General features: G+C 53.9%; 1 protein-coding gene across 4 annotated transcripts in view; it reads left to right on the forward strand.

Moving 5' to 3' along the window:
* Window positions 1–995: 995 nt before the first annotated feature.
* Window positions 996–24531, forward strand: part of Ttbk1 (tau tubulin kinase 1) — a 44407-nt gene continuing 20871 nt past the window's right edge. For 3 of the 4 annotated variants that reach the window (XM_057794501.1, XM_057794503.1, XM_057794504.1), the window contains exons 1-13: window positions 996–1248; window positions 4266–4427; window positions 8795–8942; window positions 9394–9467; window positions 9677–9817; window positions 10639–10743; window positions 10965–11030; window positions 11443–11535; window positions 11620–11745; window positions 14072–14226; window positions 16678–16909; window positions 17082–17260; window positions 20005–20566. In XM_057794501.1, coding sequence (XP_057650484.1) covers window positions 4320–4427; window positions 8795–8942; window positions 9394–9467; window positions 9677–9817; window positions 10639–10743; window positions 10965–11030; window positions 11443–11535; window positions 11620–11745; window positions 14072–14226; window positions 16678–16909; window positions 17082–17260; window positions 20005–20566 — 1989 coding nt within the window. In that variant the 5' untranslated portion in view covers window positions 996–1248; window positions 4266–4319. The remainder of the gene's footprint in view (window positions 1249–4265; window positions 4428–8794; window positions 8943–9393; window positions 9468–9676; window positions 9818–10638; window positions 10744–10964; window positions 11031–11442; window positions 11536–11619; window positions 11746–14071; window positions 14227–16677; window positions 16910–17081; window positions 17261–20004; window positions 20567–24531) is intronic. The other variant, XM_057794502.1, reaches the window with a different exon arrangement.

The following is a 24531-nucleotide window of genomic DNA, read 5'->3' on the forward strand; positions in this document are numbered from 1 at the left end:
GGAGGCCAGAGGATCTCCTCTTTAATAGCTCTGTGATAGGCTGTCTTCTTTCATGGAACCTGGAGCCAGATTGGCCAATGAGCTTCGAGGCCTCGCCTGTCTGCTTCCCCCGGGCTATGTCCGAAATGCACGGCTCCTGGCGTTCACACGGGTGCTAAGATCCAAACTCAGGTCCCTACGCTAAGTGCTCTTACTCCAAGGAGTGCTTACAAGAGATTAAATGAGCGAGTGTATCTGGCAGGTGTAGCTGCTGCTATTATTGCTGTTGTTGAAGATGCTCCCTCTGTGTTTGCTGAAGATATAAGCGATGGAAGAAGGAACCGAGAGATGCAGGGTGTAGAGTATATTCAGAGAATACTGAGTAATCCCATCTGTCAGAAGAGTAATAGCCTTATGGGCGCATGTTGAGAAGTTTTTAATGTCACAATAAAAAGTGTGTATCTTGTTTGGTAAGCAATAAGAAACAATGACAGAATTTGTCAGTAGTTGGAAGAAAGGGCCAAAGAAAGAGAAGGTAAACCAGGAGAGAAGGCACGTGCAAGATGAGGAGAGGGTTACAGGTAGCGTTTCCAAATGTGGGGTGGTGTCAGAAGAGACCATGACAGAGACATATGGGAAGGATGGGTACAGGGAGAAGAAGGGCGTAAGAAGGAAGTACCGTGGCTATGTAGAGGATGGAATCGGGGGTCAGGTGAGGGTAAAGGAGTAATGGGGATATTCTGGGAATTGGGGGAGATAAAAGGTGATGGAGACAAGTGAGGTTTCTGGGGACAGGTAAGGAGCCTGTGGGCAAGTGAACTGCATAAATGAGTTAAGAAGCCCCGGTAGCTCTTACAGGATCATCTGAGAGTGTTCAGGCAGGGTCTGGGGCGGGGGGGGGGGGGAGCAGAGTGGAACGTGATGTCAGAAAAACGGCAGTGATGTAAGGGCTGGGCGGTGGGGCGGTGATGTCAGGGCTGGTGCTGATGCTGGCGGCGCAGTGCATTGTGGGCAGCTCCCCACTCCGCTGCTACTGCTGCTGCTGCTGCTGCTGCTGCCGCCCGTCGCCACCGTCGCCCGAGGAGGATCGGGGCCGGGCCGGGCCGGGATGGTTGGGGTCGGGAGGCCGCCGCCGCCGCGGGAGAGAGTGGGCCGCCCAGCGCCGCACTGAGCTGCCCCCGCCCCGCCCCGGCCCCGGGGGATGCGCCGCCCCGTGCCGCTGTCTTCACCGCCGCAGCCGCAGCCGCAGCCGCAGCGGACACCGAGCAGGTGAGGCGGGGCGGGGCCGGGCAGGCGGGCTGGGGTCCCTTCTGGGGTTCATCGGGCCTCCTGCCGGGCTCACCTCCATGGCTCCGCTACCATCCAGCAGCGGTCTTCGCCTCCGCCGCCAGGAGATGGGACGCTGGCCTACACTGCCTGGGCCGCAGCCTGAGGCCTGGAGCCGCTCCCTGCCCCCGCACAGACCCACCCTCCCCAGCCCATCCTTCTTGCCTCCCCCACAACCCCTCCCCCAGCCCTCGTCCCTATGATTTCCCTTCTCACTCTCCTGTCAGCTCTGACAGGTCACCCAGCTGTCTATAGACCCTCACTCCCATCCTCAGTTCCTCCCTTCCACCCACCAGCCTCCCTTTTCATTCTCCAACTGTGCCCAGAAGCCCCTCCTGTGATCCTGTTGCTCCATCACTCCGTCCCTGCCATCATGATCTCCTGTCTCTTGTCTACCTACCCGCTCCCCTCATCCTGTCACTCCGACAGTCCCTGCTCCTTGCACTCTCCTCCTCTCCTCTTTTCTCCTGTTCCCATCGCTCCTCATGGCTTTGCCTCTCCTGTCCTGGCCGCTAAGATTCCTCACACCTTGCATAGCCAGACATCAACTCTTCTGTTTCCAAACCACGATATGCTTCTAAACACCTCTCTCTCTGTCTCTTTTCCTCTCTCTCTCTCTCTACTTACCCCACATTCTCATGCATACACACAGGCATGCCTACACACACACACACACACACACACACACACACACACACAAAGGGGCCTCAGAGGACAGTAACCAAGCAGCCAAGCTTGTCAACCCAGTCTGGGATAATTTGGGTCCACAGAGGGCATCCTCTGTGAAGGGTGGTGGATAGGGTGACCAGGTTTTTCCCCTCCACCAATTCCAGTTTTCTTGTCTCATCCACCTGCAGAGACCACCAGACAGGACTGAGGTCCCTCCAATTCTTCAACTTTTTAAAATTATTATTTTTTTTCTTCAGTACTGGGAACTGAATGTAGGACCTTGTGCTGATTGGGCTATATCAAGATATCTCAAATGCTGACTGAGATACAGCAAGATCTCTCAGCCCTCCTTGGGAGTACCTTTTATTCACCTTGTGTGTGGAAGGTGTATGCATGCCACTGTGCACATGTGGCGGTCAGAGGACAAATTGCAGGGGTCTGGTTCCCTCTTTTCAACACATGGCCATCAGGAATCAAACTCAGCCTATCAGATTAGACGGTGAGGGTCTTTTCCCACCCTTTTTTATTAAAAAGTACATTTTTGGTGGTGTTGGGAGTTGAAGCTGGTGCCTTGACCATGTTGAACATGTACTCAAAGACTGAGTTTCCTCCCCAGCCTGAATTTAACTTTTTCCCTTTCCCTTGTGCTGGGGCTGGGGCTGGGGCTGGGGCCCATAGTCTCCTCCACACAAGGATTAAGCTGCAGCCCAGTTCCAGCGGAGGCCTCCTCCACACAAGTTTGATTGCTTCTCTAGCCTTTTTTGCTTAGTTTTGGTCCTGTTTTGTTTTCTTGTTTTCAGCCAGGGTATCTTGTAACCCAGGTTGGCCTTGAACTTGCTGTGTAGCCAAGATTAGTCTTGAATCCCTCATCCTCCTGCCCCCCCCAAGAGTACTGGGGTCACAGGTGTGTGGTACCATGCTCAGCTGCCCCAGTCTGGTCTCGACCTATATTCCAATGTTTCAGGTCCCTTCCAGCCCACCCTGCCCTTGTCAGGGTGTCTAGACGCAGGACCTGAGAAGTTAGCCATCTCAAGGAGTTTCAGGTCCATGAGATGATTATAATGTCCATTTCCCCCCATTTACAAAGAAGTTAGCCACAATTAGTAATTGTGGTGTTCCACCCCATTTACAAAGAACTCAGCCCCTTCCGGCCTCTCCTGTGCCCAGTCCCCAGCCTGAATGATTTCCTTCACTCCTGTGTGTGGCTCTCCAGGGTCATGGTTAGATTGTGGCACAGAACACAGAGTATCTGTAGATGAAAGATGAGAAGAGAAGATGCTGGTTCCAGAAAGTCACCTTTGCTGGTCCCTTCTCTACACATGTGCACACAAAGCAAGAATCCACTCATACAGAGGGGTCCATGAACACAGCACACACATCTTTGGATAACTTGTGTCTTAGTCCTCTGTCGCTTGGGATACTGTCTCCCATGTCAACTTTTATCCACTTAAGCACAGTAGAAGCTGCCTTCCTCCTGGCTGACTCCACATAGATGTGGAAATGAACTTGCTCACCCCTGCCTTCCCAGACCTGTGGCTCTCTGTCACTCTGCCTCCCCTCAGACAGCACTCACTACTCTGCTTGCCCCCAGTTCAGTCTACCTTGGCCCCTGTGGAGTGGACCCTGGGATACCATTCCTCTGAAGTCCATAGCTTGAGTCCATTGTCTTGTGGTCACCGTTGGCACATATCCTGGCATACAGACAGGGAAGTCTTGTGGCTGCCAGTGGGGTCAGCCTCCACTCGCTACAATCCATCTGCCTTCATGCCACCCTCAAGGGGCTGTTGTGCATGTCCTCATTTTTCTTGATGGTCACATCTCTCTGGTTGGCTGGCCGGCCACTCTGATGAGGATATCTCATGACTTACCCGTAGGTCTTTCCGTTCAGCCAACCAGCAAGGCACAGCTCCTCCGGAGTTTTGTGACACTGTCTAGGTGTGGATGCTTGGGACCACAGGTAGAATGAATGACTCAGGCTTGTCATTCTTGGGTCTCAGCCTAGGATGCCCGCTGGCTAGCACATCTTCCCCTCATTAGTTTGGAAAGTCTCCATGGTAAACCCATGGCTTGGTCACACATCTGCCCTCTCCTGTTTCCAGTGTGTGTGTCCTGTTGCTGATTTTCACACCTCCCTTTCCCTGACCTCCATCATATCTCCCCCAGCATCAGCTCCCCCCCCCCCACTCTGGCTTGGGAAGAATGCCTGCCAGCAAGATGGGGGTTCTTTCCATAGCTGTCAGGTGGTCTAGGGGGTCCGCCAGGCTGTTTACTGCCCTTCCTCACTCTCCCAGGTAGATGGCCCCCCAAGGGCAGGCCCTGCGGACACCCCTCCCTCCGGCTGGCGGATGCAGTGCCTAGCGGCTGCTCTTAAGGACGAAACCAACATGAGTGGGGGAGGGGAGCAGGCCGACATCCTGCCGGCCAACTACGTGGTCAAAGATCGCTGGAAGGTGGTGAGTGAGTGACCTAGCTGGGCAGAGGGAGGGGTCTGGGAAAGGAGAAGCAGAGATCTGGAGACTTCCCAAGACTGGTGCCCTTGGAGCCCTTACCCTAAGTGGGAGGTGTCCTCGATCTCCTTTGCATACTGATCAAATGTTATTTTTTGTCCACACATTCTCCCAGTACCCTCTCTCCAACCCGGCTCCCTCTCACCCCTTCCTCGTGTTGGTCCAGCCTAGCCTGAACAACTCCTGGTTGGATGCCTAGGTGTGAGCTGCAGAGCCCGTGGTGCGGAGGAGGATGGTGGGGGAGGGGGCTCCTTCTCTGCCGCACCTTGGGGAAGGACATTGAGTGAGCATGTGTTCCTCCGTTTCCGCAGAGGACGGAAAGGCTTGGGTCTGAGGAAAGAGGCCCTTTAGGCTGCTCCCACCGCATCCGCACTCCCTCTTCTCCATCCACCCTCCTCCCTTGCCGGGTTCCTGCGGCAGGTGCAACACGCCGAGACTCCATCTCCCAGCGTGCCCTGTTCCTCCAACCCAGGACTTCAGGCTCCTGGGCCTGCTGGGAGTTGTAGTCCGAGTTTCTTTGTCGGGGGAGAATGATATCCTGGGTGGGAGGGGGCTATGTAAGGGTTGGAGCAGTGGTTGTGTCTAGGGAACCAGACCTACTGCCAGTCAGCCTCGACCAAATCCTTTTTTCTCCATCGCTGTAAAGCACCCTGGTACCCTCTTTATTGTAGGGCGGGGTGATGTAGGATAGTATAGTGTGGGAAAAGTGTGTGCGACCGTGGGGTCTGCACGGAAATGGGGATCCAGAGGGGAAGAAAGAACCATAGAGGTCAGATTTGTTTCACTGTATAGCGTTGTGTTCGTGTGTGCGCGTCCCTGTGCTTTGGTGTGATGGGGCTCAGCTGGCTCACTAGGCCTGCTGGGTTGGAGAAGAGGGTGGGGTCAGGGTGCCGGTGGATCTCCATGGCAACAGTCACCCGGCTGCGCAGGTCCTCAGAGGTCCAAGGAGAGCATTTTCAGGAATTGGGAGTTGGGGTGTTAGGGAGGAGATTCTTAGGGCCCCCGAAGGGGGATTCCTGAGAGGTAGAGTAACTGGACAGAAATGCAGGGGGAGCCAGGGCAGCCATAAAAGGAAGGGGTGTTTGGCGAAGTGAGGAGCGCCCCTTCAAGACCCCCGGGTCCCTGGCACATGGACTTGGTGTCTGGCAGATGGCAGACTGAATAACATTTGTACTGAGAAGGCGAGAAAAAGACTGTTCACACACAGAGTTTAGACTAAAGACCTTGTTGTGCTCTGTGAAGGATAGGCGTGTATGAGGAGAGAGGAGACGGAGGGAGGGTAGTGGCTGTGGAGGGGGCAAGTACGCCAGACCTGGACTGTCCTTCTGTTCCCTCCCTGGAGAGCTAGAGAGACCGGGGAGGGGTGGGGCTGATGTAGGGGTAAGGGGACCGGAAATCATGGATCAGAGATGGACTGCAACCAGGAGAAATGGGGGGTCAGTGATCTAGGATCACTGTAAGTTGTAAATAAATTTCTTTGCCCTAAAAAAAAGATAAAAACAGTAAGTTGTTCTCGAGGGGTGATCCTTGCAAGCCACATAACAAACAGCAGAAATGAAAGTCTTAGTGTTTGTTCTGTGCCTTATAAAAAATAATTTATTATGTGCATTGATGTTTTGCCTGCATGTGTGTCTGTGTGAGGGTGTCAGATCTTGGAGCTACAGAGAGTTGTGAGCTGTCATGTGGGTGCTGAGTATTTAACCCAGGTCCTCTGGAAGAACAGCCAGTCCCCTTACCCGTGAGCCATCTCTCCAGCCTCTCTGGACACTTTCCATCCTCAGAGGCTGTGAAGGTGTCCTCTGTAGTTTATCTCGGGCACTGATGTAGTAGATACAGCGATTACCAGCACACCTGTTTCATAGATGGGATTAGCTAACTTGCCAAGTTCTGCAATCAGAAGGCAGGTTGAGATCTGTCTGCTGCCGCAACACAGTCAGCAAAACTCAGCCCATGCAAGAATTGGAGTCTAGGGGCTGAAAAGGTCTTTGTGACTTGTTTCAATTCGACTCTCTCTTACTGAGGAGAAAAAGAAGAGGCCCAAATAGTTTTTGAAACTGAGATGACTTTAGGTTGCCCAAAGTGGAGCCAAGAAAAGGGCATCCATCCCAAATAAACAGGCTCCATTGGGCTGGGCTTCTTCTCTACTTTAGGGGGGTCCTTTGATGGGGGTGGGATCACTAGAACATACAGAAGAGGAGAGATGGCCTGAAAGGGTCAGAAGGGGGTTCTCCCAAGGGTCTGCCTCGTGCAGTTCATGGGCCTGGATGCTTTCGGCTCATGATACCTTAGGGTAGTGAGCATAGCAGCTTATGGCTTCATTGTTATAGAAAGTAATATATTCATATTCTAGACTGAGTTTTTGTCTGTGGTCTTAAAGTAAATTTATGTTTTGATTGTGAGCCTAGCCTTTAATGGCTGAGCCATCACTCCAGCCCCACTGTATCTTTTGATAAATAAGCATGCCGTCATTACGGAGCAGGAGGAAAGGGTACTGGATGGATGAGTGCCACAACTAGACCCCTGCCCTAGGGATGGGTGGCAAATGGGAAAGAAATCGGCTCAATTTGAGGAAAAGGCCAATAAAGAAGCAGGGGCCCTGGGAGACTGGGGAGTAGGTGTTAGGTATGTTCCCACCAGCAGGGATTCTGGGGGCTTCAGCATCAGCTCCCGCACTTGGCAGTGCCAAGCAGCCCATGTCCTGGAACCTTACAGGTTCTACACTCACAGGTTCTGTCTCCAGTTGATGGAGTCTAGAGAAAATGCAAGCCCGTTATTTACAGCCAAGGCATTACAGGCCCTGGGCCCTGTGGCTTTCCCGTGTGCACTGTGGGGAGTCAGATGGTCCTCACATGTGCTGTGGAGCCTGGGAAACGGTGGTGGTGCTTGTGAGCCCTGTCTCACCTACCCTGCCGTCTGTGCTTACACACAGGCGCTGTGAAAGGGTGCGGACAGGTTACTGGCTCCCGAGGTCAGCGCTCCCCCGGGCCGTCCCCACCGGGTTATTAGGCTTCTGTTGTCCGGTAGCGTCCGTCAGAGTAGGACAGCATTCGCTTCTCTCTCCTCCTTTCCCTTCCTCTTTCCTTGCTTCCTACCCTTGCTCAAGAAACTTCTCCCTTCCTCTTCTGTCCTTAACTGTTATTATTTTCTTTTTATATTTATTGATGTGCGGCGTGGCTCTGTGTGCCATGATGTGTGCATAGAAGTCAGAGGACAGCTTGAGGCCATTGGCTCGCTCCTTTTTTTTTTTTTTAAAGATTTATTTATTTATTATGTATACAGTGTTCTGCTGACCAGAAGGGGCACCAGATCTCATTATAGATGGCGTGAGTCACCATGTGGTTGCTGGGAATTGAACTCAGGACCTCTGGAAGAGCAGGCAGTGCTCTTAACCTCTGAGCCATCTCTCCAGCCCCCTGGCTCACTCCTTTTATGTGGGTCTTGGGGATCAAACTCAGGATGTCAGAATTGACAGGAAGCACCTTTACTTGCTAAGCTCCTACCCATGTGTCTCTCCCTCTCTCTTTTCCTCCCTCCCCTTCTTTGGAGACAGGGCCTCAGATATTCCAGGCTAGCCCTACTATGTAGCACAGGCTGGTACTGAGCCTTTACTTCCTTCCCCAGTGTGCATCTCCAGGCCTGGTGGATGTGGTACTGGGGATCTAGCCTGGGACTTCATGCATGCCAAGCAGGCACTGTCCTAACTGAGCTACACCCCCGGCCCTGCTCTCCTTTTAGAGAAGAGATGCAGGATGACCCACAATCTCTAAAACTCTGTATCATCAGGGCTGTTTCCATGTCTGCCTGAAGCCACATGCCTCTTCTCTTCTGCACCTATTCAGACACCTGTCTGGTCCTGTGTGTGTGTGAATGTGTGTGTGAGAGAGTATGTGTATGTGAGTGAGTGTGTATGAGTGTGTGTATGTGAAATGTGTGTGAGTATATGTGTGTGTATGTGAGTGTGTGTATGTGAGTGTGTGTATGTGAAATGTGTGTGAGTATATGTGTGTGTATGTGTGTGTGAGTGAATGTGTGTATGTGAGTGTGTGTATGTGAATGTGTGTGAGTATATGTGTGTGAGTGTGTGAATGTGTGTATGTGTGTGTGAGTGAGTGTGTGTGTGTTGGAAGAGATCTATACTCATGGGCTGAGCTGTCTGTCTCAGAGGAGAGGAGGTGTGGGCACTGACTGGGTGGGGCAGGTGGGTCCTCCCCTTCAAGAATACATCTGCAGTCAGTGGAGAAGATGATCAGCAGAAGTGGGTTAAGGAACTGTCCAGCTTGATCCCTGAGCACAGTTCTTTCCCTCATCCACAGCTGAAAAAGATCGGGGGTGGGGGCTTTGGTGAGATCTACGAGGCCATGGATCTGCTGACAAGGGAGAATGTGGCCCTCAAGGTGGAATCAGCCCAGCAGCCTAAGCAGGTTCTCAAGATGGAGGTGGCTGTGCTCAAAAAGCTTCAAGGTACCACCCTGGGGCTGGGGCATGGGAAGGAAGAGGTGATGGAGCCAGGAAAGATGGGGCCAGAGCATAAGAGAGCGATGGAGAGCGATGAGGGAGTCTGTGGGTGATGGCCAACTGAGGTGGTCATGGCTTACAGACAACAGTGGGGCCAGAGTGTTAGAAGGCAGAACTAGGGTGGGGGTTGTAGGCCCTTAAAGAGGCGTTCCTGGAACCAGGGCTGGGGAAGGATTCAAGAGTGTTCCAGAGAGATGGCTAAGTGGCTCCAAGGTTAAAACGCTTCAGATTCTCGTAACCCTCATAAGAGCTAGGTGGGCACGACATTGTGTGTGTGTGTGTGTGTGTGTGTGTGTGTGTGTGTGTGTGTGTGTGAGGTAGGGCACGCCAGAGCCTGTCTGTGGCTGGTGAGGAGGAAGGAATGGGACTTGGGAGGCCCTGTTTCTGTGCCCTGCAGGGAAGGACCACGTGTGCAGGTTCATTGGCTGTGGCCGGAACGAGAAGTTTAACTACGTGGTGATGCAGCTGCAGGTATGTCCCTGGGACCTGTCCTCCTGCCTCTTTCCCGGAGAGAGCTAGCGTGTGACTTGGGCGGAGCATGGGGAGGGGAGGCTTCAGTTCCTGATGCGATGGGTAGAGGGTAGGCATAACCCTTGGGGGCAAGGCTGGGTGGCCGTCACCATGGCAGCTGCAAAGTTCCCCTCCTATCCCATCTTGTCCATCTCGCCCACCCCACCCAGGGTCGGAACCTGGCTGACCTGCGCCGCAGCCAGCCGAGGGGTACGTTCACGCTAAGCACTACACTGCGGCTGGGCAAGCAGATCCTCGAGTCCATCGAAGCCATTCACTCCGTGGGCTTCCTGCACCGGGACATCAAGCCGGTGAGCGATGCGCCTGAGCCCTCCTGTGCTGGAGCCTGGCTGCTCCCCTCCAGTGCCGGAGCCTGGCTGCTCGGCTCGCTCCAGTGCCCGAGCCTGGCTGCTCCCCTCCAGTGCCCGAGCCTGGCTGCTCCGCTCCAGTGCCGGAGCCTGGCTGCTCGGCTCGCTCCAGTGCCGGAGCCTGGCTGCTCCGCTCCAGTGCCCGAGCCTCTTGACTTGAGCATTTCTAGATCCACCGAACCCCATCTCCTTTCTCACCTCTCGGCCATGCCAGGCCGAGTGCCCGGCTCTCATCTCTGCCCTCCATTCTGCATCTCTTGTCCACGACCCCGTGTAGTCCTCAGTCTAGAGGTGAGGAGGTCAGGAGAGGCCACCTGACTTTCTGTGGCATCTTGGATCTTGGTGCTAGAAAAATAAAGTACAGTCCTCTAACCTAAAGGGGTAAAGCTGGGTGAGCGGCCTAAGAGCACACGGCAAGAAAAGGCACAGGGCGGCTGATTTTGAGCCAGGCAGCCAAACCAAGCCTCTCTGCCCCTGTAGGGAGCTGAGGGTTTGGAGCAGGGTGGACCGGCACTCAAAGCCTGTTTTCACCAGTTCTGTGATTGAGGGGACATCTCACCCCCTGAGCCTTTGACCCTCCCTTCCTGTGTCTCTAAATTGAGGATAGCCATACCTGCTCTATTGCTGAGATACGACAGCCGTACTCCTATGAATGTGGGTGGATGTAAGATTCATGGGTGGGGGGCCCGTCAACGCCGGCACAGCAGTGTCTTAGTGGGTCTGGGGGTGCTGGACCCCAGTTCACAGCTGCTCTCTTCCCACAGTCCAACTTTGCCATGGGCCGGCTGCCTTCCACCTACAGAAAGTGCTACATGTTGGACTTTGGGCTGGCCCGGCAGTACACTAACACTACAGGGGACGTCCGGCCCGTGAGTACCACTAGGCGTGAGGATGGTGGGGGCTCTAAGGATTCTCTGGTCGGGAACACTTCACTGTCTTCCTTGTGGCTGCCTAAGCAGGCTTGGGTTCTTTTCAGTTATCAGTACATCCCACCCTGGGATAACAGCCTGGGTATCGGGATGAGGTGGGCAGTTAGTCTTGGTGGTGGGAGGGTTGACAGTGTGACTGAGCTGTTGTCTCTTTTGCGCAGCCTCGGAATGTGGCCGGGTTCCGGGGGACTGTTCGCTATGCCTCGGTCAATGCCCACAAGAACCGGGTGAGTGAGCGGCCTAGCCTGAGTTAAGCACTAAGGGCAGAAGAACAAACTTGGGTATGAAGTGGGCCGTGGATATCGAAGTGGGGAGAAAAGAAAGGGGTGTGGGCTGCAGCCAGTCAGCCCCTGAAACCTGGAGTGGGAGGAAGGTGTCACCATTGGCTGCCCGTGATGTCCTTCTCTTCTGGGTTCCCATCATCTCTCTTCTCACTGAAAATCCCTGGTAAAGGGACAAAACGTGCGCAGAACCATTTAGTGTGGTGTCTGCATGCTGAGATATAGGACGAGCCACAGTCAGAGAGATCCCAGCTTTATCTGTCTGGGTCCGGGTGTCAGACGTCCCCAGAAAAGGGTCCACCACCTCTTCTCAGAGGAGGGCGTGAGGACTGCAGGTGATGCTCTCTGTACCTCTCAGGAGATGGGCCGCCACGATGACCTGTGGTCCCTCTTCTACATGTTGGTGGAGTTTGCAGTGGGCCAGCTACCTTGGAGGAAGATCAAGGACAAGGTGAGGCTCCCGCCGCTGGGTGGAAGAGGCAGAGGGTAAAACAGCTGGGCCTCACCTGCTGTGTCCGTGTCCGCACCCCTCCAGGAGCAGGTGGGGATGATCAAGGAGAAATACGAACACCGGATGCTGCTGAAGCACATGCCCTCGGAGTTCCATCTCTTTCTGGACCACATCGCCAGCCTTGACTACTTCACCAAGCCTGATTACCAGGTACCCACAGCCTGGGGCACGACTGAGAAGCTGCTGGCCCCCAGCAGTGATGCCCCCTTGTAGCCTGGCATACTTCAAGATTGCCCCTGCGTCTGTCCCCTTGATCTTCTACCTGTACCAAAGTGTTTAAAGCAGTCTATGCTCAGACTTCTCAAGAGCTGACCCTCCCCAGTATACGTAGTATTCCTGTGTTATCACAGTCAAGTGTCTGAGGCAGGGGCATGGTCATACATACCTTTAATTCTAGCACTTGGGGCAGGGGGCAGGTGTCTTTGTGAGTTTGAGGACAGGCCAGCTGGGTGACATAGTGAGACCCTGGGAGCGGGGTGACCATCATGTGTTTGGCAGCAGAACGCTGCAGGAAGCTAACTGGGATGATCGTTCATAGATGGGAAACTGAGGGTAGATAGACGTCGTGGTTAAGAGGGGCTCAGAGACAGTGATGCATCGCTAGTGGACAGGGTACAGGCCATCCTTAAAATGTCACTGAATGACCATTGTAAGAGTTCACTTCCCAAACCTGGACAGGACCTCCCCTTCGTACCCCTGGTCCTACAGCATGGCAAACAAGATGAGATTAAGTAAAACTCTAGAGAAAAATGACCCAAATGGGAGACCAGCAAACACGAGCCTCCCAAGCACGCTGTGGCAGAGTACAACTGCTGCTGCTTTTGAGACAAGGTCTCATGTAGACCAGATGTCCTCAGACTCACTGTGTAGCTGAAGATGCCCTTGAACTTCTGACCCTCCTACCTCCACCTCCAAAATGCTGGGATTTAGGACGTGTCCCACCATGCCCAGTGCTGTGCTGTGCTGTGCCTGAGACTGAACCCAGGGCTTCCTGCATGGCAGATGAGCAGACATTCTACCAACATAGCCACAAAACCAACCTCAGTCAACTTTTCTTTCTGTAAGTAGAGGGCATATGTTCTAAAATAGTGATTTAAAAACTAGTGTTGCCAGGTGTGGTGATACTCAGCTGTAGTCCCAGAACCCATGAGGCAGAAGCAGGAAGTCAGCCTGGGCTGCACAGGAGACCCTGTCTCAGTAACAACAACAACAAAGATCAGGGCTAGGAGAAGGCTGCATTGGTCAACAGCGCATGCTGATCCTGCAGAGGACCCAAGTTCAGTTCCCAGCACCATGTCGGGAGTTTCCCGACTACATACAAGCCCAGCTCCAGGGAACCTGACAGCATCTTCTGGCCCACGGCACCTGCATTCATATGTATACCCCCGACTCACATATACACATAATTAAAAAAAATAAACACATAACCCAAAGTCAAGCACACAGTGTTATGTACTACACATAATTGTGTGTCACATTGTGTATGTGACTGAAGGTGCCCGCATCACCGCACCCTGGAGTACGCTGTAGCACAGTCACAATGACTGTGACGTGACAAGGTGATACCTCACGCCACCACCCTCATCGACATCACTGTGGGGAGGGATGCTTGCCTGACTCCAGGTCTAACTCTCCCCACGGCTCCGTCACCACACCTCACGGTACCTGTCGCTCTGTTTGGAGACTGTAGACGCACATCATCAGTGTTTGCCCAGAAACCGCCGTGCATGAGGCACAGTGATACCCACTGCAAGGACTCGGTGTCCGTCATGCAGTAGACACCAAAGCAAGTCTGGCTCTGAAGAGAGCCAGCCCAACCTTGAATGACCTGGGCTGCTCAGAGTTTTGTAGCCACTTGCTACCTCTTGGACCCAGCATCCCAGTTGCTGGTGAGCTGACACCCCACTTCTTGCCCTGGCTCGGCCTCATTGAGTCCCTTGGTCCACACGGTTACACACACCTACACACTGAGCCCCGTGATGACTGCCAGAGGTGAAGAATGGGCAGAGAAGCATGGAGATAATGCAGAAGGAAAGGCTCTGTGCCCGGTGATGAGGGGAGCTGTATGCGAGGGTAAGGCAGGTGTCAGGGAGGACGGTGGGAAAGGCACCCCATCAGAGGCAGCAGCCTGCAGAGAGGCCTAAGACCACGAGGGAACCCAGTGGTTCAGGGCCACTGATGTGCCTGTTAAGATGACAGGAATGGCGGAAGAGTCTGGAGACTGTCCTCAGGGGACAGGTCTCAGGGGACTAGTGTCCATCTGGTGGGCTTAATCCAAGATGATAATTTGCATAGGGCTTTGTGCTATGTTTTCCTTTGAAACCCATGTGCCCTTCTCCTTCCAGTGCCCCCTCTAGGCCCGTCTCTGAGCCGGAAGTCCCCATCTTCCTCCCACTGCTATCCCAGCCATTGCCCCTTTCACCTGGCTAGCCCCGGGGTCACCTCTCTACCCTCCTGCCACCCCCACCCCCTGCAGTTGATCATGTCGGTGTTTGAGAATAGCATGAAGGAACGGGGCATTGCTGAGAATGAGGCCTTTGACTGGGAGAAGGCAGGCACTGATACCCTCCTGTCCACAAGCACCTCCACCCCACCCCAGCAGAACACCCGGCAGACAGCAGCCATGTTCGGGTGAGTCTGAGCGGGGGGAGGGGGGCATCACGGTGCGTGGGGCGGTCACCCAGGGGGCCAGCCCCTCTCATCCTCCTTGGACCCTGGTTGTGTCTTCATGCTGGGTTCTTGAGCTATTCCGTCACGGTCTACGCTGAATCTGAGCTGGAGTGGGTATCTTCTTGGAGCTTTTTTGTTGTTTATTTTCAAGACAGGGTTCTCTGCAGCCTTGGCTAGCCTGGGACTCGCTCTGTAGACCAGGCTGACCTCAAACTCACAGAGATCCGCTTGTGTCTGCCTCCCGAGTGCTGGGATTAAAGGTGTGCGCCACCACCGCCTGGCTCATTTAGATCTTTTGACTAAGGAAGAGATCCTGGGTGAAGCGACTTGAGCCACAGCCTCCCTTCCTCATTGCAGACGACGAGCTTGTATACCTCACATCCAGACCCCACAGGGCTCACAGGGCCTCGGCCAATGCTGGGATGTGGCCAGTGGTTTCAGAACCGTGTGAGGCACACGGAAGGGTGTCTGGGGGAGAATCCTGACTAAAGGGTCCCACCTCTACCAGTCAGGGTTCCCTAGGGAAACAAGACTTATAGAATGAATATATTTATTAAGATGGCTTATAGGCTGTGATCCAGCTAGTCCAACAACGGCTGTCTATCAATGGAAGGTCCAAGAATTGGTAGTTATTCAGTCCTCGAGGCTGGATGTCTCTGCTGGTCTTCAGTATACACTGAAGTAGGCTCTAAGGCCAGTGAAAGAATGAATTTGCCCGTGACAGCAAGAACAAGCAGGCAAAGGGAGAGCAAGCTTCTGCCCTCCGTGTCCTTTATAAGGCTGAAGGCAGAAGGCGTGGCCCAGATCAAAGGTGGGTTTCTGACTTGGAAAGGTCTGGATTCAAGGTGGATCTTCTCACCTTAAAGATAGATCCAGGTTGGAAGTGGGTTTTTTTTCACTCCACATGATTTAAGAACACTCCCTCACAGGTGTGCCTGGCTGTTTAGGTTTTAGTTAAATGCAGACGGAGTCAAGTAGACAGCCAAGACTTAGCCGTCACACCACCTAATCCAGGGCCGCCTTTGGGAGGAAGATGTCACAGAAATTGCTGGCACACCACAGTGGCCCAGTTCTATACTGAGGTTACTCGGAGAAGTGGGGCATGAGGGTACGTATCTAATTGCAGGATGAGGCAGGAGGATTATGAGTTTGAGACTAGCTTGGGCTACACAGGGAGACTCCGTTTTAAAAACAGAAAGAAGAGACTAGGGATGTGGCTCAGCGGATAAATCACCGAGGCCCAAGTGTGAGGGCCTGAGGTAGGGTCCACAGCACCCACAGAAAGGAGACACAGTAGTGCACCCCTGGAATCTGTGTGTCCCTATGGCGAGACAGGTGTAGGGACAGAAACCCCTGAGCTTACAGCTCAGCTGGCCCAGATGCACGTGAGAACCTTACTTCAGTGGACCTGGGGAGGGGGGCAGCTGGCCAGTCAGTCCAGCTGAAATGGCGAGTTCCAGGTCCATTGAGAGACCCTGTCTCAAAACACAGGGTGAGGGCTAGGTGGGGTAGCACGCACCTTTGATCCCAGTACTCAGGTGGCAGAGGCAGGCAGATCTCCGGGAATTTGAGACCAGCCTGCTTTACATAGCAAGTTCCAGACCAGGCAGGACAACATAGTAAGACACTGTCTCAAAAAAAAAAAAAAAAAAAAAACCTTAGAGGAAGACATTCCCACACCAACCCTTGGCCTCCACATGCATGCACACAGGTGAACACACACACACACACACACACACACACACGCCACAGCTGCGCCTCAAGGTGGAAGGAGAGCCAGCAGCTAAGGTTGTCATCCAACTTCCACATGCATACGGTATCATGTACTCTTGTGTACACACAGAGATAAAAATAAACAACAAAAATAGAAAGAAAATGAAATGAAACTTAAGAGATGGCTCAGCAGTTAAGAACACTGGCCGCTTTTGCAGAGGACCTGGGTTAGATTCGCAGCATACACATGGTGGTTCACAGTTGTCTGTAACTCCAGACCAGGGGATCCAGTGCCCTCTTATGGCTTTCTCAGACACTGCACACACATGGTGTACAGACATACATGCGGCAAAACACTCATACACATAAAAGTAAATGCATCTTTTTAGAAAGGTCTCTGGATAAGGAGTATATGGGGTCTTTTCAGACTTCTGTGGGGTCTGGAAGGAGCCAGACACTGATAGTGGGCTGCAGCAAGGGCTGGGAAACTCACGGGTCCCCTAAAAAGGAGGGGCTCAGTGGGGATGTGCCAGTCCCTGCCAGCGTGAGGATGGTCTGGTCTCAGAGGCCTGTGGGTCAGGGATGGCAATGGAGTTGTGTCCACTCTGGAGATTTCCCCAGGGCCTGTACTGGCAGGAAGTCAAGGAGACAAGAGGACGTCCCTTCCAGTCTTACCCATGACTCTCCTGCTCTCCCCAGAGTGGTCAACGTGACTCCAGTACCAGGGGACCTGCTTCGCGAGAACACTGAGGACGTGCTCCAGGGCGAGCACCTGAGTGACCAGGAGAATGCACCCCCGATCCTGCCTGGGAGGCTGCCAGAGGGCTTGGGCCCTGGTCCCCACCTTGTCCCCCACACTGGGGGTCCTGAGGCTGAAGTGTGGGAGGAGACAGATGTCAACCGCAACAAACTGCGCATCAACATTGGCAAAGTAATTGCATCCAGGCAGAAGGGTGTGGGTAGCCTTCCCCATCTGGGTTCCCAGCCCTTGGCCCTATCCTCCCAACCCGCCACCAACCCGCCTCGTCTCTTTTAAACGTGAGAAAGCCTCTGACCCGTAGCCAACTTGTGAACCCCAACTCACAGTATCCTCTCTTCCACAGACCCCCTGTGTGGAGGAAGAGCAGAGTCGAGGAGTAGGGGTCCCCAGTTCCCCAGTGCGTGCCCCCCCAGACTCCCCAACAACCCCAGTACGGTCTCTACGCTACAGGAGGGTCAACAGCCCAGAGTCAGAGAGACTATCTACAGCAGCTGATGGGCGGGCAGACCTGCATGAGAGGAGGTGAGTTTGTAGACAGGGCTCAGGTGACAGAGGCCTTCTGGTCCCATCTGCCCTCATCAGCGTGGCTGGTCTGTGGAAGGTCATAGATGAGGCCGTAGTTGGGGAACTCTAGAAAGCATGGTGAAGGCTGCGCTTGACCTGGGGTCAGTTGGTGGCCTCTGGTGGGACACATCCATGGAGGAAAGAATGGGACAGGCCAGTGTCTAGACCCAGGTCATGGTTCTGCATGACGTTTTCCTAGACAACAATTCACAGGTGCCCGAAGAACAGCAGAGGTGGGCTTCCTTTGACCTGCAGGCAGAGAGCCTGAGAGAAGTTTAAGGGACTGCTGGTGGCAGGGTGAGACAGATTTGGGGGCCTAAGAGGTATGAACTGAGAGCAGGGGGACCCAGCAGGAACCTGGCTGGTGAGAGGAAGGGTTGCAGGAGGTGCCGAGGGAATTGGCTTTTGGAAGGTGGGAGGAGGTAAAGTTGGCCGTGGGTGGGTGTAGCTGGCAAGGGTTAGCCAGGCCACTACCTGAGTGGATGGGACACCAGGTGGGGGGCTCCTGGAAGATGGAAGTCATTGATTTTCCTTAGCATCTGAGGACCTTTGCTCCAGAGTAGACCAGGGCCTTCTCTGCACTGGAAAGAGAAAAGAGGTCAACCCTGCGGGAAGAGGGCATCCTTTCTGATGCCCACTCAGTATCTTTCCTAATGACCTACAACAGCCACAGCCTCTCCCCTGGACCTTGCCCTAAACTGTCCTAATCTTCCAGATCGGACATGATGCCAGTTTGGGGGCTAGACAAACCCAAGACAGGTCTGGGTCCCTCCGTGTGTGACAGCACACACTCGCTTACCTGGGCTGTCCTGCCAGGAACCACCAGAGACCTCATCTTCACCCGTGGCAGCATGGAGTCCCATAGACACGGAGAAGTAAGGAAGGGACATGAGTGGAGACCAGAGGGCAAGTGTCCCGAGTTTGGAAGGGCTACCCGCTCAGGAGGAACTTGGAGCAGTCTGGGAAACACTGGCAGTTTTCCCTGAGAGTGGCAGGAAGGGGTGGGTGAAAAGAGTTTCTGCTACAGAAGGTTCAGGATGCCGCCATAGGGAAGTAGTAGGATGGCTTGGTGGCACTTGGGGCACAAGAGCAGATAAGGCTGGGGTGTCCCATTTCTCACCCTTGTCTTCTAGACACACAGGAACACAATGTGCAGAGCTCACCTCCTGTTTTGTTACCTCTGTCCTTCCTGTGTCTCAGAACAAACTGTGCTCTCAGGGAACGTGAGCATCCACGTACAGGGAGTCCCAGGGCGGCCTCTGTCAATGATGTTTTATTTTAAGCCTTACTAATAAATCAATACAAATACGGTGTAGAATGGGTTAGGCGGTGGCCATGCAGGCAGGGCGGGGTCTTTTAGAAAGGCTAATGGGAGTTCTGCTCCGCGCATCTTCCCTCTGCAGCGGAGTCACTGACCCCACATGAGTTAGGCCTGGTGCTTTTCTTGCTGTTCTGGGGCCAACACTTCCTCCTTATGTAGCATCTTCCTTTACCACACACAACCACATGGTATAAGAGACACCTCCCTAGCCGGGCGGTGGTGGCGCACACCTTTAATCCCAGCACTCGGGAGGCAGAGGCAGGCGGATCTCTGTGAGTTCGAGACCAGCCTGGTCTACAAGAGCTAGTTCCAGGACAGGCTCCAAAACCACAGAGAAACCCTGTCTCGAAAAACCCAAAAAAAAAAAAAAAAAAAGCGACACCTCCCTTTGGGGCTGCTGCCACACCGACCAGAGACCTTCTGAGTGCTGATTGAGAGTCAAAGGCACAGTTCAGGATGATGACAGAAGTCCCAGCAGGATCTGTGCCCTGAATTTAGACATTAGAGGAACCCAGGCCCTGCCAGGTGAAGGCCACAGTCTATCTGTAAGGAAGACAGATACACCAGCCGGTCTGAGGTCCATGGTATGGTGGGGGCTTGGGGTGCCTTGTGGGGACCAGTAACTGTCCGTGTAGGAAAGGGGGGGGGCTCACCACAGGAAGTTCTTCAGAGTAAGGTCAGAGAAGAGGATGGAGGCACAGGCCTTTGGGGTGAGGGTGGACTGATAAAGAAAAGCGAGTGAGGCCAGGCAGTGGCACACACCTTTAATCCCAGCACTTGGGAGGCAGAGGCAGGAGGATCTCTGTGAGTTTAAGGCCAGCCTGGTCTATAAGAGCTAGTTCCAGGACAGGCTCCAAAGCTAGAAAAGCGAGTGGATCTGATAGACCTGGCTAGGGAAAGAGCAAAACGGTTAGGTTGAGAGGTCCTGGGCACAGGCTAAGGAATGCAGACTCAGGCTTGTGGCTAGGGACTGCAAGGCCCAGCCTGCCTGGGGTTATAAAGTGCCAACTGGGCAGGACCGGAGGGTGTCACAAGTGGAGCTCAGAGCCATCTGTAAACTCAGGTGTCAGGGTACATTTGCCTTGGGTGCAGCAGGAAGGAACCACAGATGGAGCATAAGTACCTGCTGAGTGTTGGAAAGGCTGGATTCCCCAGAGTAGCCCAGAGGAGATGGATGGGTTCGTTTTCTGCACGCTCATCTTCCTGGAATATGGTAAGCATTAAGGAATATTTATTTGTTGAATGAATGACGGGTGGATAGGTAAGTGAAGTGTTTCTAGAAAGTGATTTGATGGAGTCACACTTGATGTGACTGCCACTGGCTTGATGTCCTCGGGGCTTCCGAGGCCGGCACTGAGCTCCCTTCGGGTGACTCTTGCAGGTCACGGATGGATTTGCCTGGCTCACCCTCACGACAGGCCTGCTCCTCACAGCCAGCTCAGATGTTGTCAGTGGACACAGGCCATGCGGACAGGCAGGCCAGCGGCCGCATGGACGTGTCAGCCTCTGTGGAGCAGGAGGCCCTGAGCAACGCCTTCCGCTCGGTGCCACTGGCTGAGGAGGAAGACTTTGACAGCAAGGAATGGGTTATTATTGACAAAGAGACAGAGCTCAAGGACTTCCCTCCTGGGGCCGAGCCAAGCACGTCAGGTACCACGGATGAGGAGCCCGAGGAGCTGCGGCCTTTGCCTGAGGAGGGTGAGGAAAGGAGACGCCTGGGGACAGAGCCCACTGTCAGGCCCCGAGGACGTGGCATGCAGACGCTGGCAGAGGAGGACCTGCGGCAGGTGCTGCCCCAGCCTGCACCACCTCAGCTGAGCCAGGCTGATGGCCGGTCAGAGACATCCCAGCCACCCACGCCTGGCAGCCTTTCCCACTCTCCCCTGCACTCGGGACCCCGCCCTCGACGGAGAGAGTCGGACCCCACGGGCCCTCAGAGACAGGTAAGACTTGTGTATGACTCTCCTACCCCAAGACCCCTAGAGCCGTGCAGGCAGGCTTAGTGTGCTCCACTGTAGCCCCTCTGGCCTAGGAACCCAGCAGTGACAGGGCCATGGTGGAGACAGACAGGTGTATGAGGGGACAGACAGACGAGGCTTAAGTTGTGGGATAAGTCTTAGGAGTCCAGCTAGGTGACAAAGCAGGAGAAAGGCCTCCGGGGCCCTGAGGAAAGCATACACAGACCTTGTGGTGGAAGTCTTCAGCACAGTACCGACGAGGGTGGGAAGCAGGGCCTAGGGTAACTCATCGAAGGCTTTTAAATAGGAGTATGACACTGTGGTGGCTTTGAGACTTTAGAGATCCCTTGGGCTACTTTGTAGTAGTGAATTGAAAGGGTAAAAGTTTAGAAGCAGGAAGGCCAATGTCTTCAGTAGCCAGAGTACTCTGGTGGCCTGGGCCAGGAAGTAGACTGTGACATGGGGCAAGGCCGATGGAAGGAAGGGCTATGGTGAAGGGCAGGTTGCGGGGTGGAAATATCTCACCAGATGACTGGGACTCTGAGGGCATGTGTATGGGTTCAGAATGGATGCAGTCATCTCTCGCTAGCTGAAGGATGGCCATGTTGTGTAATCCTTTGCTCAGGAAAGAGATGTCACCTGGTCTCATAGGAGCCATGGGAGTGGGTGCCGGTACCCAAGAGAACCATGCAGAAGAGGGAGGTCCAAGAGTTGGGGCAGAAACTAAGAAATGCTCTTAGATGCACACAGAAGGATGAGAGAGAGAAGAGTCCTTAATCCTGACCAGGAGAGACCAGAGCAGGGGAGAAGAAATAGGGAGAGAGTTGAGCAAAACTAGGGTGGGCGAGCACTGACGGCAGCCCATCGTTCCCAGCGGGGGATGCTCCAGGGAGGGAAGCGTGATCAAAGCCTGGGTTCAGTTCCCAGGGCCACATAAAACTAGGGTGTCGTGCACACTCCTGTAATTCCAGGACTTGGGCAGTTGGGGCAGGAAGACTGGAACGTTAGGGTCATTCTAAGAGAGCTCACAAGAATAGGCATGTTGGGAGCCCTGTCTGGCTGCAGTGGTGCCTCCTCCTCTAGGTGTTTTGGGGCAGGGTCCCACGGTGTAGGCCAGGCTGGTTTCCAGTCCTTTGCACGGTCTTATGGGCTTGTGATCTTATGGGCTTGCACAATTGTACCTAGTGTAGATGAACAGATTGAAGAAGTATGGAGAGAGAAAGGATTTGGAAATGCTGATCTGGGGATCGGAAGCATTCCTCACTGTGGTAATGATGGGGTGTGAGTGTGTGTGTGTGTGAGTGAGTGAGTGTGTGTGTGTGTGTGTCCTCCTAAGGACACCCTGTCAGAACAGGATTGTGAAGCCACCGTCCTGGCCAAGCTCCTCTATGTGGGATGCCAGCTGACCTCTGACTGAGAAGTGACCGTCAGCTCTTGCACTGTCTCAGAGCCTGCAGCTGTTCCACTTGTGATCTAATGGTGGGGCTGTGTGTGGTGCCTGGGTGTAGCCCAGGAGCCAGCTTTGACACTCAGTCAGGTTGGGATGGCTGGGTGGACAGGGCAGCTCTGGTCATGTCAGGAGGTCCTTTCTAGAAGTGGTTTTTTGATCCCCAATCCCGGAGAATATTTATCTGGTCTTGCCTTGTACCCGTATATAGTAATGAAAAACTGGGGACCGTGAGTCCCCACCCACAGAGGCCCTAGCTTCCTGATGTGGAGGCTTCACCCTGGCAGTATGCGGGCTGATATGATTCAGCCACGACCACTGTTCCCACAAATGGCTTTGGGGAAAGTGGGGGCAAACGAGTTGTTCTCAGAACTTCTCATGCCCTGTTCTCCCTCATCAGCACCTCAAATCAAAGGGACTGGCACAATGGGTGGGGTCCCCAGGAAATGCTGACTTGGGACAAGGTCACAGACAGTGTCCTGAAGTGGAGGGAAACAGATAAAAGTTGGCTTTCGGTTCTGTTGTTCCTTCCTGGTCACTGTGGGCCAGCCATGATTCCTTCCGGTCTCAGAACAAGAGGACCAAGAATCCTTGCAGGTTGCTCTCTCCTGCAGATATTGTGCGCATCCTAGGTGTTGTGCTAATGCTGGGAACTCTTTCAGAATCAGCGACAGGCCTGCTGTGCAGTCATGGTGTATGACATGGACAGGGAAGTGAACTGTGTCTGTGGGGAAGAGGGGTGTTTGCCAGTCTGTTTCCCCATACTATGCAGAATTGAGGTGCCTTAACATTCTACAATTACATGTGTGTTTTTCTGAGCCCCTGATCTTGAGTGTGCTTTGACGTGTGGATGTGGACATATGTGCACACATCACTGTCTCTGGAACCAGAGCAAGAAGGATGACAGAAACGGTGATGATGGCAACCAGCACAGCACACTGCAAATGCACGTGCAGATTTATGTGAGTGGTCCAGTATACACGGCGACCTTGACTTACCAGGTGGGGAAACAGCCTCAAAGCAGTAACCTACAATAAACGAGCAAGCTTTCTGGCCAGCCTGTGGTAGAGCCGGGACACGACACCAGGCAGTTGGGTCAGCGTCTCTGTTGGGAACCCGATCTAAGGCATGTGTGTCGAACATGCAGAGTATCAATGCAGGTCAGAGAAGCAGACGGTCTGCACAGGGTCAGAGTACCTGGAGCAGTCCAGTGTGTGTGCGCGTGCACGCGGCTGGCACACCAGCTGGCTAGTCTCATTGGCAGATGTGCCTGCAGGCACGCCAGTGTGCAGTGTCTTTGGTTGCCTACGGGTGAAACAGATGGGACAGGACATGTTCTGCGTGTATTTCAGGACACCAGGGTGAGGTAAAACCTTTGTTCTCCAAGGCAGAGGGAACAAACCGGACTGGCGTGTGTTTACTTCGTTGTTGTTGGAGGGCATGCTTTGGGCTAGGCTGGGGCTGTATGCTTTGTTACACATTGTGGTAAACCTGCGAGAGTCTTCCCTATTCCTGGATTCTTCGAGGAATCCCTCCGGGACCTGGTGTCGCACACTCAGAGTCGGATGTGCGAACTGTCCCTGTAGAAGTCATTACTGTACAAACACAGTAACCTGTCACCAACAGCCGTGGGAGCAGATGTGGAGCTAGGCACTGGGTTGTCCCTTGGTGCGCATAGTGCGGCTATGTGAACGCCTGGCTCCCTTCTCAGGGGGTGGTTCAGGTGCAAATTGGCAGGAGCCAAGGAGACAGCTCAGCTTGGGCAAAGGGAACGTTTGTGTCTTGGCTAGATGTCTGAGGTCAATAGCACAGCACGCTAACACTCCTCACACGTCTAGAGATTTGCTGGAAAGCCACCCAAACACTACTGTGTTACAAGCTGGACAGCATACTGGGCCTGGGGGACAAGGATTAGCAAGGCCTCATTCTCAGTCCTCAGGTCAGAGCTTGCAGTCAAGAGGAGTGGGGTGGGAGGACAGACGGGAAGATAGGCACTTACAATCAGGGCCATCAGGAGGATGGAGAACTTTTGTCTGCTCTAGGGCCTTGTGTGGGGAAGCTAGGATGTGCTCACAAAGGTGACTTCATCCTGGGTATTGAGGACAGATGGGTGGTCACAGTGAGCCTGGAGCAGAGAGCATGCTGGGATCCAGCTCCAGCTTCTAAGACCTCTTTGATGGAGAACAAACTCTGATATTGTACTCAAGGCCCCTCATGTGCTCTGAGAGCGGCTGTGAGCGCCTTAGCCCTCTCTCACTGCAAACTAGAAAATATGGAGCCCAAACTTGGCCCCCAGAGAAGCTGACAGAGGGAGCGGACCGGTGTGGGGTGGAGCAGATGATGAAGATAGAATGTTCTCCTTGCCTCCTCGCTGAAGGAGGTCTCTCGTGACCCCCTCCCGGCTGACATCAGCAAGGCATACTGGAGCTGGGTGGTTCTAGCCCTTTCCCCTCTCCTCCATCACTCAGTCCTCAGAGCCACTGAGAGAGCCAGGGGTAAGGAG

This window comes from Chionomys nivalis, chromosome 19 (genome assembly GCF_950005125.1).
Source record: "Chionomys nivalis chromosome 19, mChiNiv1.1, whole genome shotgun sequence".
NCBI lineage: Eukaryota > Metazoa > Chordata > Mammalia > Rodentia > Cricetidae > Chionomys > Chionomys nivalis.